The 14,905-nt window shown below is 40.2% G+C and overlaps 1 protein-coding gene across 3 annotated transcripts in view; it reads right to left on the reverse strand.

Moving 5' to 3' along the window:
• Window positions 1–1,028: 1,028 nt before the first annotated feature.
• Window positions 1,029–14,905, reverse strand: part of elk1 (ETS transcription factor ELK1) — a 31,042-nt gene continuing 17,165 nt past the window's right edge. For 2 of the 3 annotated variants that reach the window (XM_067526547.1, XM_067526548.1), the window contains 9 exons: window positions 14,244–14,429; window positions 13,992–14,165; window positions 13,283–13,429; window positions 12,695–13,132; window positions 12,463–12,601; window positions 10,801–10,940; window positions 10,542–10,625; window positions 9,118–9,219; window positions 1,029–6,709 (listed from right to left, as the gene is read on the reverse strand). In XM_067526547.1, coding sequence (XP_067382648.1) covers window positions 6,611–6,709; window positions 9,118–9,219; window positions 10,542–10,625; window positions 10,801–10,940; window positions 12,463–12,601; window positions 12,695–13,132; window positions 13,283–13,429; window positions 13,992–14,165; window positions 14,244–14,429 — 1,509 coding nt within the window. In that variant the 3' untranslated portion in view covers window positions 1,029–6,610. The remainder of the gene's footprint in view (window positions 6,710–9,117; window positions 9,220–10,541; window positions 10,626–10,800; window positions 10,941–12,462; window positions 12,602–12,694; window positions 13,133–13,282; window positions 13,430–13,991; window positions 14,166–14,243; window positions 14,430–14,905) is intronic. The other variant, XM_067526549.1, reaches the window with a different exon arrangement.

Raw genomic sequence — 14,905 nt, forward strand, 5'->3', positions numbered from 1 at the left:
GAACCTGATAAAGCCAGTGCAGAGACCTGAACAGTGGCGTGTCTCCTTTTTAACTGGTCAAAAAGGAGACGTGCTTCTGCTTTGTGGATAATCTGGAGGTTTTGTCTGTGCTGCTGGGAGCAGGACACTGCAGTATTCGAGACGAGATACGACCAGTGTCTGCACAGAGAGTTGGGTTTGATATTCAGAAAGGCAGGGTCAGATCTTTATGATGGTGTAGAGGAAATATCTGCTGCCTGAGAGACAATGAGGACCCCCAGATTTCTGTGAAATGTATTGGGACAGTCACTGAAGATCCCATGTTTATGCTGAGGCTGCGAGGACTAGAACTTCTGTCTTGGAAAAACTGAGTTGAAGAGGTCTCTCATCCAAGATGTCAGAGATAGAGGCAGAAAAGCCTGACAAGACAGTGGAGTCATCAGGTGGACAGTTAATTCCGTCAGCAGGACAATGCAGTCATCATCCGTTTCTGTCATATTGAGTCAGCATCTGAAAACAGATCCTGATCCCAGCAGCTGTTCTGCCTCTGTTTATTCTCCTGAGTTTAAGAATCAGCTCCTGAAGTTTTGTCTGCACATTCTGAAACCACTGACAACACAGGAAAAACAATATGACTTTAGTGTTTCCCAGAAAACCTCACAAGGCAGATTCTATCTTGAATTTTATGGAACGTGAATCCTTCATGAATCTAATAAATCTTTGAGCAGGATGCTGAAAATTTGTCTGAGTAACTTTAACTTAACAGGATGTTGTCTGTTCCCTCATAGAATTTAAGTCCATATGAACATGAAGTTACATAATGTTACTGTTAAACAGGAACATTATTGTCATAAATCAAAAGAGAGGAGAATCACCTGTAACATCAAGTCAGTCAGTGATGAGACAAAACAAAGTCTACAGAACAAAATAGTTTTATTACTGTCCTCCCAGTGTGTGTGTGTGTGTGTGTGTGTGTGTGTGTGTGTGTGTGTGTGTGTGTGTGAGAGAGAGAGAGCTTGTATCAAACAACATTAACACTGACTAAAATGTCCATAAAAAATAGTTTTCTTTTAGATTTTCCAGTAAACAACACATGGAACATGTAGAACTCTCAGAAAAATATAAGGAGGCCCCGCCCCTTACATCAATAAACTCCCTGGCCAATCGGCCGAGGAGAGGCGGGGCCATGCAGGATCTGACAGCGACGATTGGCCACAGAAACAACATATCATTAATGTACATGTACAGCTTGGCCCATGGCTCAGGGCTGTCACAAACTTACAGAATATAGATTTATATGTTCAGGTTATATTTCTTCTGTGTACAGAACAATTTCACATTAACCTGCTGATAAAAAGCTGTTTACAATTAAAGATCGCTTTTACAGGTCTGACAGTCTTTAGTGCTCAAGTTCACGGAGGAGACATTTCAATAATCTGTTTCTGGAGCTTTCTGTCTGAATTCATTGTGCTGCAAAGGATCATGGGACAGAGACACTGCCACGGAATTACACGACTGTGTCCAGTTCATCACTGTGAAAGTTCCTCAGTGACAGATGATCTGATCAAAAATTTTTATGGATTTCAGCAATAGAAATGATGTGTTTCGAGAGAGGGGGAGGGTCAGGTGTAAAGTGCCCCAAGGTGATTTTTAAAAAATAAAGTTGAATTGAATGGGAATAAAATAAAATCCTACAGCTCCACTAGACTGTCCAATGATTTAGGTGCATCTTCGTTGTATTCATTAGTTTTAATGCAGATGAAAATGCTTCCTGTAATGTTGATTAATAAATTAAAATTTGTAAAAAAATAAAATCTTAAAATTAAGATTTAAGAAAAAAACAAAATCTAAATGTGTTTGGCCATAACTTTCCCCAGGCGTTCTAGTAAGAAACTACTGAGGTTGATCAACCTGAACAAACAAAGAAACTGAGGATTAATGAACAGCTTCAGAAATTAACTGCAAGTCCCAGAAAGCTTTGCTGCAAGAGTCGTCTAATAAGATCCTTAAGTTCAGACAGAAGTTGATCTGTGCTCCATAAAAAAGCAGTTCGGGAGTCCTCAGGTCGAACAGAAATCTCCAACAACAGACTGTCCCTCACGGGATGTACAAAGATCTACATTTCTACATGAAACAGATGAAGTTCATGAGCTGAAGAATTTGTAAAGTTCACTTAAACAGGCGTTTAAGACAACAGATCGTTTTCTGTCACATTTCTTTAATGCCAACAAACACGTGAGCTCTGCAGCATACATGCATCTGTAACAACCCTTAAGATGTGCAGCGTTCACAGACCCGTCTTGTGCTTTAAACAGGGCTGAATCATCAGACACAAAGATTGAACTTAGAGCAGAGCTGGAGTTTGTTTTGCTGTGGAACGTGTCGTTCACCAGAGAAAAAGAAATCTAAGTTGGTACTTCAACCCACTGTGACAAACGGGTTTGGTAACATCTGCTGTCCAAACTGACACGCTACCAGGATGCTGCCCAGAATCGAATCTAACACTATTACTGATGAACAGAACAACATTCTTCATGTTCTGCTGGTGACATACACTTGACATTAAAAACCTTTGTCCACACCTTGAAAGTTCAGCTCTTTGTTAGAAATGGCTTATTTGTCATAGTCATGCTGAGAGATGCTCACTGTGAATTTCAAAAACAAAGACGATGCATCTTTCTTCTGCTGCAGCGTTGGATTCTTTAAGGCTTTTATATATATATATATATATATACATACACATACATACACACACACATACACACACACACACACACACACTATAAACATGTGGTCTCTGCTAGAAAAATAGATTCATGCTGCAATGGAGAACAGTCAAACACAATGGCTTGGTGCTGCGTTTATGTCACTGCTGAGGCTGGGAAATCACACCACCAGGAACTGAGGCTCAATTAACATATGGACAAATGACTTACAACCTCTGCAAACTTTAACCGCACAAATGTTTTATGAAGGAAAGATTCTCTTGATTGTTGGTCGCAGCTCTAATTACCACCTCCCTGTGGACCAGAGTCAGCTCTGACATCCATGGATGTGAGAACACTGGATCATTAACTGATTAACATCTGATGTAAGACACTTACGATTTCTAACAAAGCTCTAATGTTCTTACTTACAAATTCAAGTCAAGTGCTACACAGCCTGCAGCAGAGTTCTGTAACTCATAAAACACCTTTTTTAAATGTTTAAAACACGACTTCCCAACATTTGGAGAGGTGAAAACTCAGTTCCTGATGGTCCAGCTGTATGTGTGCACATTGTCCTGTGGTTGTGTTCAGTATCATGATATTAATAAAGTTCTTTAAATTTTTGTTTAACGGTTCATGACTTGGTTTCATGTTAAGGTGGGGGTTAGGCATCTCGTTATAGCGTCTGAGGTCCAGGGGTGCTTGGGGGTAACAAAGATAGTAAGACCAACGCGCATTTGTGTGTCAGCAGCATTGTCACATAGAAGCATAGCAATACGTTAACAGTGTCATCATAGAAACAACAGCAACATCAGCAACCGGCAGGTCAGCAACAGTCGGGCCAGGTTACCGTGGCAACGGCAGAGCTCAGCTAGCATCACAAACAACAAGAGTAACATCTTTAATAACAACAGTCTTTGTTTAGGAGAAAAGTCAGTGTCATCACAGTTCAGCCAAACTGTGGAAAAATCTAACAAGTTGGTTTGTAAAAAATAAAATAAAGTAGCTCAGTTTGTGACATGGAGCATCTTCACATCTGAAAGAGAAGCTGGAAATTGGTTCCTGAACTCTGCATTGTGGTTTGTTAATGGTTAATGATGGGGACCGAAAAAGCACTATAGAGAATTCTCAACACAAAGCCCAATCACTTGTTTCTGAAGCAGCCGTCAGTTCATGTGGACTGACAGGGTTCTGTTTCTAAGGTCGAGTTAGGCTGGGTGACATAAATCATATTCAGACCCCTTCACTTTTTGTGTTGGCCAAAATGTGCCACTGGAAATTAACATTTTCAAATTCAAAATTTACAGTATGACAAAATTTAAGATTTAATAACATTTACTTATGAAAATTAGATTTCCATCTCAACTTTTTTCATGTTGAGATTCTGCTTAAAAAAGGAATCTGAAAAACTTTAGGTCTGTAATAACAGGGAAATAGCTGGGTAATTTACAAGTAATCGAGTGGTAATATTTCTGTAAGAGGGTTATGTCAGCAACAAAAAATACTAAAGTAGTATCATGCTGTTACTGTTGTAAACACCAGGTAATAGCTTGGTAAAAACAATGGATATACCCAGGTAATAGGAGGCTAAAATCACAGGGCTAATAATGTGGAAACTGAAGAGAGCTGCAGTGAAAACCTGAAACACTTGTGGCAGTTTCTGTGTAATAAACATATAAAAACAGCTGTTGTAGTGATCAGCAGCTTTAACCCACATTCCTGCGTAGTTACTTATAACTAGGCTTAAGAATCCTTTGTTTTTGATTAATTCTAATTCTCAATTCTGGTTCTAATTGATTCCCTGTTTGATTTTAACAGTTAAAAATAAATAATAAAAATATAAATCATAGACTCTAATGTCTAGGTAACAAGAAGATCCCATTTCTCACTGTGGTGGAATTGGAATTTAATAAACATATAATAATAAGTTGGGTAATTTATCCTGACAGGCTGTGAGTGACTGGCACCGTGGTTTAAACTGCTGCAGTGTAGAAAGAAACTACTTGTTTCTATATCTGCATTGGTAACAAGTCAAGTGAAACCATCTTCAGCCACAGCTGCTTCACAGGCCATAACCCTGTTGCATTACCACCTACCACCTTATTACCTAGAAATTTCCCCTATATTACATTGTTTCTAAAAATCTTACTCTCCATAACACTGTTACCAAGCTGAAAGAGCAAAGTAAAGAAAAGAATGAATTTAATATGTCATAATTGCCAATATCCAATGTATAGTTCAAGCATTGTGTTTCGGTCAAAAGTGAAGTGATTTCTGAGGGTAATGTGCTTTTATAAACAGCTGAGCTTCTATTAACCTTTTTTTCCTGCAACCTGAAGACATCAAAACACCGCTGAAACTGAAGCTTCAGCTGAAACAGAGATGAAAAAATGTTTATCAAGTGAGTATTCTCAGAGTAAACTATTTAGCACGAAATTGCAGCTTGATGGTGGCATCATGAAATCACTGAGTACAAAACAAAACTCTGCTGACATGTGGCAACATCACTGCAGATCTACAACGCAATGAATTTGAGGTGCAGAAAACAAAAACATTCATCGATCAGAACTGCTCAAGAAAAACCTACAGGAACGAGGCCCAACTGAAAATGTTAATTTTCAGTAAAACTACTTAAAGCCAAAGTAATGTGTCTAAGTCATCAGTTAAACCTTGACATCCAAACAGTTTTTACTCCTGCAGAGTCATAAAATGTCACTGGTTAAAATTCAAAGACTCTTACAAAATATACAATCTGTCGCATGTAGATGCTTTTATAGAGAAATTACTTGGCAATGAAAAACTCCATCTGAAGATCTGGAGCTCAGGTCCATCTTCTCTCCTCCTTGATTGGTCAATTCAACGGATCATGCATAAGTGCTGAAAGGCTTGACCTTTTAAAATAGGCCAATAAGAGCAAAGCAGAAACCCTTACATGGCTCTAAAAGTCACTTCTGAAGGAATCCAGCAGATGTGAGAGGTTTATAAAACCGCTGGTTCTGAAATTCTTTGTTCCAACAAAAAAAGGTCAGCTGGGAGTGAAAAATCAAAACCACCCCGTACAGTCCAGAGCCATGACAATGGTCACGAAAACAGTCAGGTTATATTAAAGAATCTGCAGAGAAAGGTGCACATTAGACAGAAAACTGAAATAAATAACCACTTAAAACAAAATTTAAATTAAAAAAGAGAAAAAAAAGAAAGAGACGACAAAGAGGAAAAAGCCCAGAAAACACCAAGCGAAAAAGATTTGCCAAATGTGCGTCTCCCGATGTTTTGTTCTTGTGAAGAACAATGATTCTTGGGTCATTCAAAGTATGTTTTTCCTTTTTGACAGGAGTCCAACGCACAGCAAACAAGAGCCACAGATAATTAACAAAATGTTTTTTTAGGTCACGATTTCTCAAGTCAATTTTTCCAGTTCGTCTCCTTTTTGTGCTGTGTTTTTACATAGTTGTTAAGGTGAAAAAACACCTTAAAGACAGTTAACAGACAATCAACAGTTACTGGGCCCCAGGCCCCAGTAGAAGAGGACATCTCCCTCCATCTCATTGCTTGTTGGCTCGTCAAGACTAGCATCATGCTTCCCCACCAGCTCTCTCTATACTGTTCGAGTGCTGCTACAAAGCAAATGAGAGCACCGTTTAAGAAAGATCCAGCTGCACATTTAAATATTTCAAGTGGTTTTCAAAGACTACTCCATGTGAAAAACTGAGATCTGTTTGCGTCCAGCTGTGTGACGTCTCCCCTGTAAAAGGTCCCCATAAATCATCACCAGTCTTACCAGTCACACAATGCTGCTTTAAACATGAGCAGAGCTAAAACCAGAGCATCATTGCTCTGGTTTTAGTGGAGTGTTTCAGAGTCAGTCCAGATTTAGTTCCCTCCTAGATGCCATCAGGCGAATTCTGAAGCTGGCAGGGAGATCAGGGTTTCTGGGGTCCAGGGGAGAGAACCACAGGAGTAGAGAGACCATCGACGCTCAGAGCCGGGATGTGGATCTGGTTACTGCCGTTAGTGGGAAACTAAATGGGGAAAGCAAGACAGATTTTTGTTTCAATTGCAATTTCTATGAATTCATGGCTTCGGCCATTTTCACTAAATTACACCTGATGCTTGCTATAACCCCACTGACACAAAGGATCCACAAGACCAACATTGTGAAATGAAGAAAGTCATAATTTATATCATTCTAACCCAGAAGCAATAAACATTAGAAACTCCACCAATTCAATAAATCAACAAAATCCTGTAGACAAATGTATTGTCTTTTAAGTTCATTACAACAGTTCCAGATTGATCTTCACCGTGATCTGAGAACAGAATTCTAAATATGTCAAAACATTAGGTTCTATAATTCAGTGTAAGGGGGCAAATTAAACTTAAACTAATATTTTAATCCATGAGCAGTATTCAGTCCAACCTGGCTAATCGATAATAACTGCTTTCCTTGTGGTCTCTTTATGGTTAGCATTTGCACATGGGATCCCAAGGTACTTGTCAACATCTGCTGTTTTGCCTTCTGGTAGTATAATCCCCTCAGTTCTGACAACCTTTACTGTCATCCGAACACGCTTGAGTCCAAATGACATTGCTAGCTTGCTTGCTCTCTTTCTCTCTAGATAGATAGATCTATAGATAGATATCATCTGCTTTAAATATGCCTGTTTATATTCATTTGACACTGTTTGAGGACATATTAAAGGATTTGTAATTAATTGTCTCTGTTCGTGTTCTGTAGTTTTCAGCTTCTCCAGAGGGAGGCGACAGAGTGCCTCAACATAAAAATACAGAAAACTAAGGAAACCTTGTCCAAACTGCTCATTTCTCTCTGGGAGAGAAAGGATCCATGCAAAGTGTCTTATTGTTAGAGGATTATCCCAAGCAACATGGACACATCATGTTTTCTAGTGTAAGCAGAACAAACCACAGTGAATTAACTACAGATAAATCTCTCTGTCACACATAAAAAATACGTGGCAGGACAGTCAGAGACAGGAGAGACAATGCGCTGCTGATGATTTGGGTGAACTCAACCTTTAATAAGTGTCTGGTACCAAATAACAGATGGAGAAAAACTGATCCAGAAACCTGCAGAGAGACCAGCTCACTGTGTTTGTGGGTTCACTGTTATGGCTTCCTCAGCGAGGACCAGTCTGACTTTATAGCAGAGGACGTTGTCTGGTCCTCGGTGCTTTAAATCTGTTTTAAGGGTTCAGAAGTGGTTTTAGGGTTTACTGTCATATGTTTGGCACAGAACACAGGAACCAGCAACTCAAGGATAACACTGATGAGAGTTATTGTCAAAACACTGGAGGCCTTCTTCACTCAATAACATTCGGTATATAAGTAACCTGACTCAGTCTTAGAGTAAAGACAAGTCTATAAAAAAATCTGAGAGTAAAGGCCTCAGAGAGTCCCAGTATGTGACAAACAAGTGAGCATCCCATCTGTCTTCTTACAGAAATGACCACTCCTCTGTTGCTCTCCCTCAAGTTCTATCCATTTTTTGGTTTAAAGTACTTCTGTTTTTGCACTGACAAGGCCTTTGATGGACAGAGTGCCAAACTTGAATTGCATCAGTACCTAAACCTGCCTTAATGGTGCTCTCTAATCGTTGTCGGCACAGTTCATCTGAAGTTTTGTGCGTGCAACAATGTAAAATTGTGCAAACCTGATGCACAGAGATATGAACTGATGTGTGAAGGGGAACAGTGAAGTACATGTTTGTGCTCTTTGTGGTTTCAGTTCACAACACTGACCGCAAACCTTTAAAAACATGTGGTTGTGAATTAAAGTGCAATATGAGCACTGGTCAAATACAAACACGCGAAGGTGAAGAACTCATTCATTCATACAAACACAACAACAATGTCGAACTGAAGGGACAAGGAAATTCATGAATTTCTGTCAGCAAGGGCCGACCTGGAAATTGAGGAACAGCATGAGATCCTGTGGTATATGACCAGATTACAAAGCAAAACAGTCATTTGTGCAGCTTTGTTTTTGCGTCATGTTCTTTCCCCTGCTTGAATTGCCCAAGCACCACCCCTTGCCCAGTTTTCTGTTATGGATATTGTTGAAGACATGTTGACAACATATCTTTAAACGTTAACACTACTGTGACACACTTGACACTAACACAACCAGAGTTCATAACATGAGCTTGGTGCATCTTAAAATATTGGTAGGTTTACCAACATTTTCAATCAGTGTGTTAACATATACCAGTGATCACAATCCTTAGCTCATTCCTGTAAGGCTCTTTGTAACATTGTTTTGAAAGGTGTTACATTAAAATATCAGTATTAATAATAGAATTAATTCAGGAGAAATGTGCATTACACTGAATTTAGGATGCAGGAAGTTTAGGTACAGGTAACAACACCTGATGTTGTGATCAGAGTCAGGTGCAGAGTGCTTGCTTTATTACCTGGAAGGAGAGTTTAGCTGGGGAGCGAGGAGCGATGGGACTGAGCGTGCTCCAGAAGTGGATGGTGGAGGGAAGAGGACTAGGGGTCAGCAAGACTGGAGTCTGGACAGAGACAAAAGAACAAAACAGCAGAAGTTGGAGAAACATGCAGCACAGATGTTTTAAGTATGATTTAAATAAAACTCCCTTCACAGGTCCAGACCAGAATTTGGGCAAAGATGTTTGGTCAGGTCTGACTGACCCCCGCTACACATTTCTTCTTTTATTTCCCAACATACCAAGCAGCATTGTAGAGATGACAATGGAAATGATACAGTATAACCATTAGTTGTTTGAGAGAAATTAATGGAATATTTAAGTTGTTTTTAAAACCCCAAGTTCACAGATTACAGTCAGGGATAATTCCATTGACAACAAATATTTGTTAAGGATGAACCAATGGGAAATGTCTTGGTCGATACCAAAACAATAATTTGATCTAGTCTTCTTTCCCTTCTATCCCGAATCACCTGCCTCCATCTCTTTGGTCATCGTCTAGACCTCCTGCCTGACAGCTCCAAACTCAGCATCCTTCTACAGATATAAATTGGTTGATGCTAGAAGCATTATTATTATTTACTCCTAAATGTATTTATCTCGACAAAAATGGGACAACTGATTAAAAGAAGGGCTTGACATTGCCCTTCGGGCAAGTAACAGAGGTTTTACCTGCCTGATAGGCTGCTTTGTTCAATAGAGAAAATGTAGCCCTATTTAAATGTTTAAATTTAAGAAACAAGAATTTGGACAGATGTATCTTGAGAATTATTAATAATGCAGTATATAATTTTCACTTTTCAAAATTATAATTTTAAAATAAATGATAAAATTGAGGCAACTGTGGCTCAACTAGTACAAAGGGTCACCAACTAACAGAAAAAAGTATCAGGAGTCATTGCTGTGACTAAGGAATTTAACATTTGAATTAATTACTGAACGCGTCTTTATTAAAAGTTAAAAATAACTAAAGAATTTAATGTTAACTGTGTATCTGACACATTAATATAACATCTGTACTCTGACTTTACAGTTTAATACACTGACATGACATCAGTAAGTTTAAGTGGCCATTGAATGATGCATAATAAGATACATACATGCAGGAGGGTTATTCCACCTTTTTATTACAACTGAATTAAATGGAGCCTTCACTGTGACAGTCAGAGTTTAAAGACACAATTTTGACAGGAAAAGAAAATACATCTTGTTTAAAAATAATAATATGAAGATTTGTCTGTTGTGAGATCAGTAAATAGCAGACCGTCCCTCACTTGACACCCCACCAGGTGCAGAGATGTGACAAGATGCAAAATAAGAGTGCGTTAAAAGTTTATATTAACACTGGAAGAAGACAACTATTCTTTTAGAGACAGACGTATGTTTACCAGAGCATGGGAGGTGATGACTGTCGGTGTGAGCGTGTTGGTCCCTGATCCTGGAGCCAGTAAACTGTTAACAGCTGCATTCACCTACAGAGGAAGCACAAACAGGATGTGATACCAGAGACTTTACCTGTAAACACACACAGTGACAGCGGTTATAGCTGTGGATAGGGTTCAGTTGCTGATACTACTACTGTGCAACGTGTGAGGAAACTGGTGAATGGACATAGTACAGCCACAGTGTGGCATTAAGGCTGCAGACCTTGTCCAGGGAGAGGCCAGGGGGCAGGGAGGGGGAAGATGGCAGCTCCAGGCCTCGCGGCTTCTTTGGTTTGGGAGGAACAGTATCTGAGGTGGAGGTCACTGCTGAGGATGAGGACGTCACTGGAGGGATGGATGAATCTGACAGAGACAAAGTTTCAGAGAGAAACTGAGCCAATGTTTGATGGACATACAGAAGATCTGTTAGAGTTCACTGTTTACTTATTCCTTAACGTAGCCAACTCTAAAGGTTTATTTACTGTATTATGCTGTACGTTAACATTATTCTACTAAACTAAATGACAGTAATGTAATGCATCCTTTAATAATTTCACTACAATGCAGCAGGACTTGCTTTGCTGTTTTTTAAAATGTAAAATTACTTTCCTTCCTAAACTAGTTGTCACTATATTGTCCCCTAACCCTCTATGCAAATCTACTGTGACGATGTTCAGTGGCAGCCAGGTGAGAGCCAATCAGATGCACTTTGATTGGAGCGGAAACTGAGTGTGTTTACTGTCCAACTTGAGTTCATTTTAATCAAACCAGAAAAAAAACTGATTGTGCAGTTTCAGTTGCCTAGTTATTTACATGTATTACATATTATGTAACATAACATACCACGTCAGAAAACAATGGCTTGTAAAAACAAATTGCCAATGTTGATGGTTGGTCTACTGGTGGTGGACGATTAAGAAAACAATCGTCCAGTCGTAGAAAAGCATGTAAACAAAATAAAAAAAATTATAAAAACGTCCTCAGAACAGCAGCATTTCCACAACCCCACAATTTGTCATCAGTAGTGTGAGTGTAGTGTTCAATGTTCTACTATGGCACCTTTAAGGTGGCAGCCAGCTCCAGCAGCTCTTGTCTGTGTTGTTTTGTCTTAGTATTTTTAATTTTTTGTTGGCCATTTTCAACCAACTTGCATTGGGCTTTTTTGAGGTGATTGCCAAAAGCAGAATAACTAGGATCTTTGTGATTTCCTGTGTTTTGTGAGAACTATGTTGGATCATTTTTTGCACATAGTAACAGTAAACCTGCTATGGAGATGCACTATAGTCATGACAAAATCAGAGACGTCTGTCTGCATTTCAATCAGCACTGATCAAGGACCAGATCAGGACAAGACACAGGTCCTTTGTTTCTGCTGCTGATCTCATCAAAAAACCTGGATAACTGCAGACTGATTTGAATGATTGCTGTGTGTTGCTGCCTTTAGTGGACACCACCACCACTTAAATTAAATATCATTTTGTGTTTCATTTCTCTTTCTCTGTGTCTTCACTGAACCATGGTATAAGACCTAAGCACTTCTCTTTATTCTCCTTATTGCATTTTAATTATAGTGCCATCACAATAAAGCCATTTTAAATCTTGAACTCTATTATGTGTTATCACCCTGTGACCTTAGTGCTGCAGCCCCACAGTGCAGTTTTTCTCAGAATTGTTATGGCAAAAACTGAAGGGATTATACAAGAGTTTTTGAATAAAACTGGTGACTTTTACTGACTGAAGTAATTGATTCTGTCTAGTAACAGCCAGTTAGGTGGCACAGCTGGGAACAGCTGGGTGTTGGTGTATACTGTAGGATTGATAATTACTGGAGTTTGTAGTAATCGAAACAATTGAGAATAAACTTAACAGAAAAAAGCCTGAGCACCTGTTAGTGTATCCTTGCCCTCCAATTCCCCTTGAGGTTGGTGACCTCCAACCTCGGGCTCCATGCAGGGAGGGGGTGGGCTTTCCACGATGGTGAGGGGGTGCTCTTGTTGCCCTGCACCACAAATTAGCTGAGGGACCTGAAAGTGGAAGAGGGCATTGTAAGTCCCTTTAAGCCTGTAAGCTTTACTCGCTTTAGCTCCAACTTCAATATCTTCACAATAATACTTCACCTCTTCCACCTGTTTCTCCTCCAGAGATACCATCTCCAGCAGCTCCTCCTCTGATGGCAGGTTCTCCTCTTTAATAACAATGGGGGGAGGAGGAGGACGGGTGGGGGGAGGAACAGGTGCAGGAGGAGCAACAGTGGAAGGAGTCGCTGCCATGGCCACCTGCTGCTGCTGGGGAGGAGGGGAGTTGATGATGACAAGGACAGGCTGTGGGTGAGCCGGCTGAGGAGCAGTCTGGGGAGGAAAGCTGGCAGGGTTGGGGACTCCTACACAGTCATCCTGCGGGGGCCCCTGGGGACCCATTGATACGTGGGGCGTAGGGACAGGACTCACAGAACCCCCAACATGACCCAGGGGGATGAGGGGGGTGAGGGAGGAAGGATCCCCAACACTGGTAAGATAAATCTGGGGGGGGTCACTAAGAGGAGGCACAGGAGGATTCTGGGGAAAAAAAGAGCAAGAAAATGATGGGATGAAGTGGTGCTAAACATAAAGTTTATCCTGAAGGTGGCGCTAGAGGGAGGGTGGTCTGTGTGTGTCTGTGTGTGTGTGTGTGAGTGTGTGTGTGTGTGTATGTGAGATGACACTGACCTGTGATTGGCTGGTGGGGTTGGCCGATATTTGAGGACTAAGTGCTGAAGTTGGACATGGAGACGGCTGAGTGACAATCACCTGGAGAGCAGCATCAACAGCTCCACCCACTGACGAAGAAGATTTAGACTCTGATAACACACTCATCTGAGGAAGGGCAGGAAGACACGGGAGGACAGGAGAAACAGGGGAGAAAAGTAGCAGAGGAGGAAAAAAATAACAGGAAGAATAAGGTGAGTGGAAAAGCACATGACAGGAGACAAGGAAAGTAGAAGAAAAGAGGTAAGGAAGGTAAGGAGAGGAGACAAAAGAAGCACAGGAGGGGCATAGAAGAGAAAAGGGGAAGGAGGAGGAGATGAAAGAGCAAAGAAAATAGCAGGAGAGAGGAAGAGAGGTGGTGAAGTGACAAGAGAAAAGAAATTAAAGATGGAGAGGAAGAGGACAGATGTAAAGGAGAGGATAAACAGGAAGGGAGAAGAGGAGAGAATGGACAGTAGGAAGAATAAAAAGAACATTTGTTCTTCATTAAAAAAAAACATGTAAAATTTAGGTTTTTTTCCTTAGTGCATACATTTACCCCATTTTAGAATGAAGAACCCATCATACCATGTTTGCGGTTTTATTGCAGGGCAGCTGCAGTTTCTCAGATGTTTTATACAAAATAAATTACGCTTCTATAAGCATTCGGGGAAAAAAAAGTCTGTCTCACCTCTCTGGGCATGCGATCAACCTTTGACACAGCATCTTGTTGAAGCAGCAGCTCTGATTTGATTGGTCGTGGGTTGGGTGAGGACTGCAGTGACTGGATGGTGAAGGTGGAGTAGAGCCCGGACTTCATATAGTCGTTTCTGGAGCTCTTCTGGGAGCTGCTAGGTGGTGAGCGCTGGAGGTCAACACAGGAGTCATATTACTTGTCTTAAAGCCCCAGATCTAATCCTGACATTTAAAACAACAAGCCCACCTGTGGTAAGCCCTTTGATGAACAGGTGGAGCTTACAGCCCCAAGGCCTTTTGACTGGCTGTTTGGGTCCAGGTTGTCCCTCCTTTGAACGTCCTCTCCATTGCGCACCCCTTCAGGGAGGGAGGGGTCGGCCTGACTGACAAACTTATAGACAAACTTCTGACCACTCACCTTCTTGATAATGTTCTGAAAGAACAGAATGATGACAGCAGGACTATGAGGCAACACTACTATTTCATACATGTTCTGTGACTGTCTCATTTTGTGTCAATTTCAAAATCAATCAGCAAAAAAATCAATTTATTATTATATTTTAAATGTAGTCTCTTTTAAAACGTTTTGAGTTTGTGACAATGTCTTGTCTTTGCAGTAACTGAATTTAAAATTTCTTTATAGTCATATTTTATCTCTTTATAATAATTATTTGGTCTTTTTGTGGTCATTTTGTAAAAATCTGTGTAATTTGTTAATCTATCGCTGGTAATTTTCTCTGTGACTTTCAAACAAGAAAATAATAGCTCACGTCATACAGATGCCCCCTGACCTCTAAAACTCCTGGGCAAGTGTGACTAAGCTGCTTAAAGGACTGTTTTTTAAGTTCAAGAAAAAACAACATGTCTTTGCTCTAGAAGATCTCATTATGTCAGTGATTATTAATACCT

Source organism: Channa argus, chromosome 13, assembly GCF_033026475.1.
Source record: "Channa argus isolate prfri chromosome 13, Channa argus male v1.0, whole genome shotgun sequence".
In the NCBI taxonomy this organism is placed as follows: domain Eukaryota; kingdom Metazoa; phylum Chordata; class Actinopteri; order Anabantiformes; family Channidae; genus Channa; species Channa argus.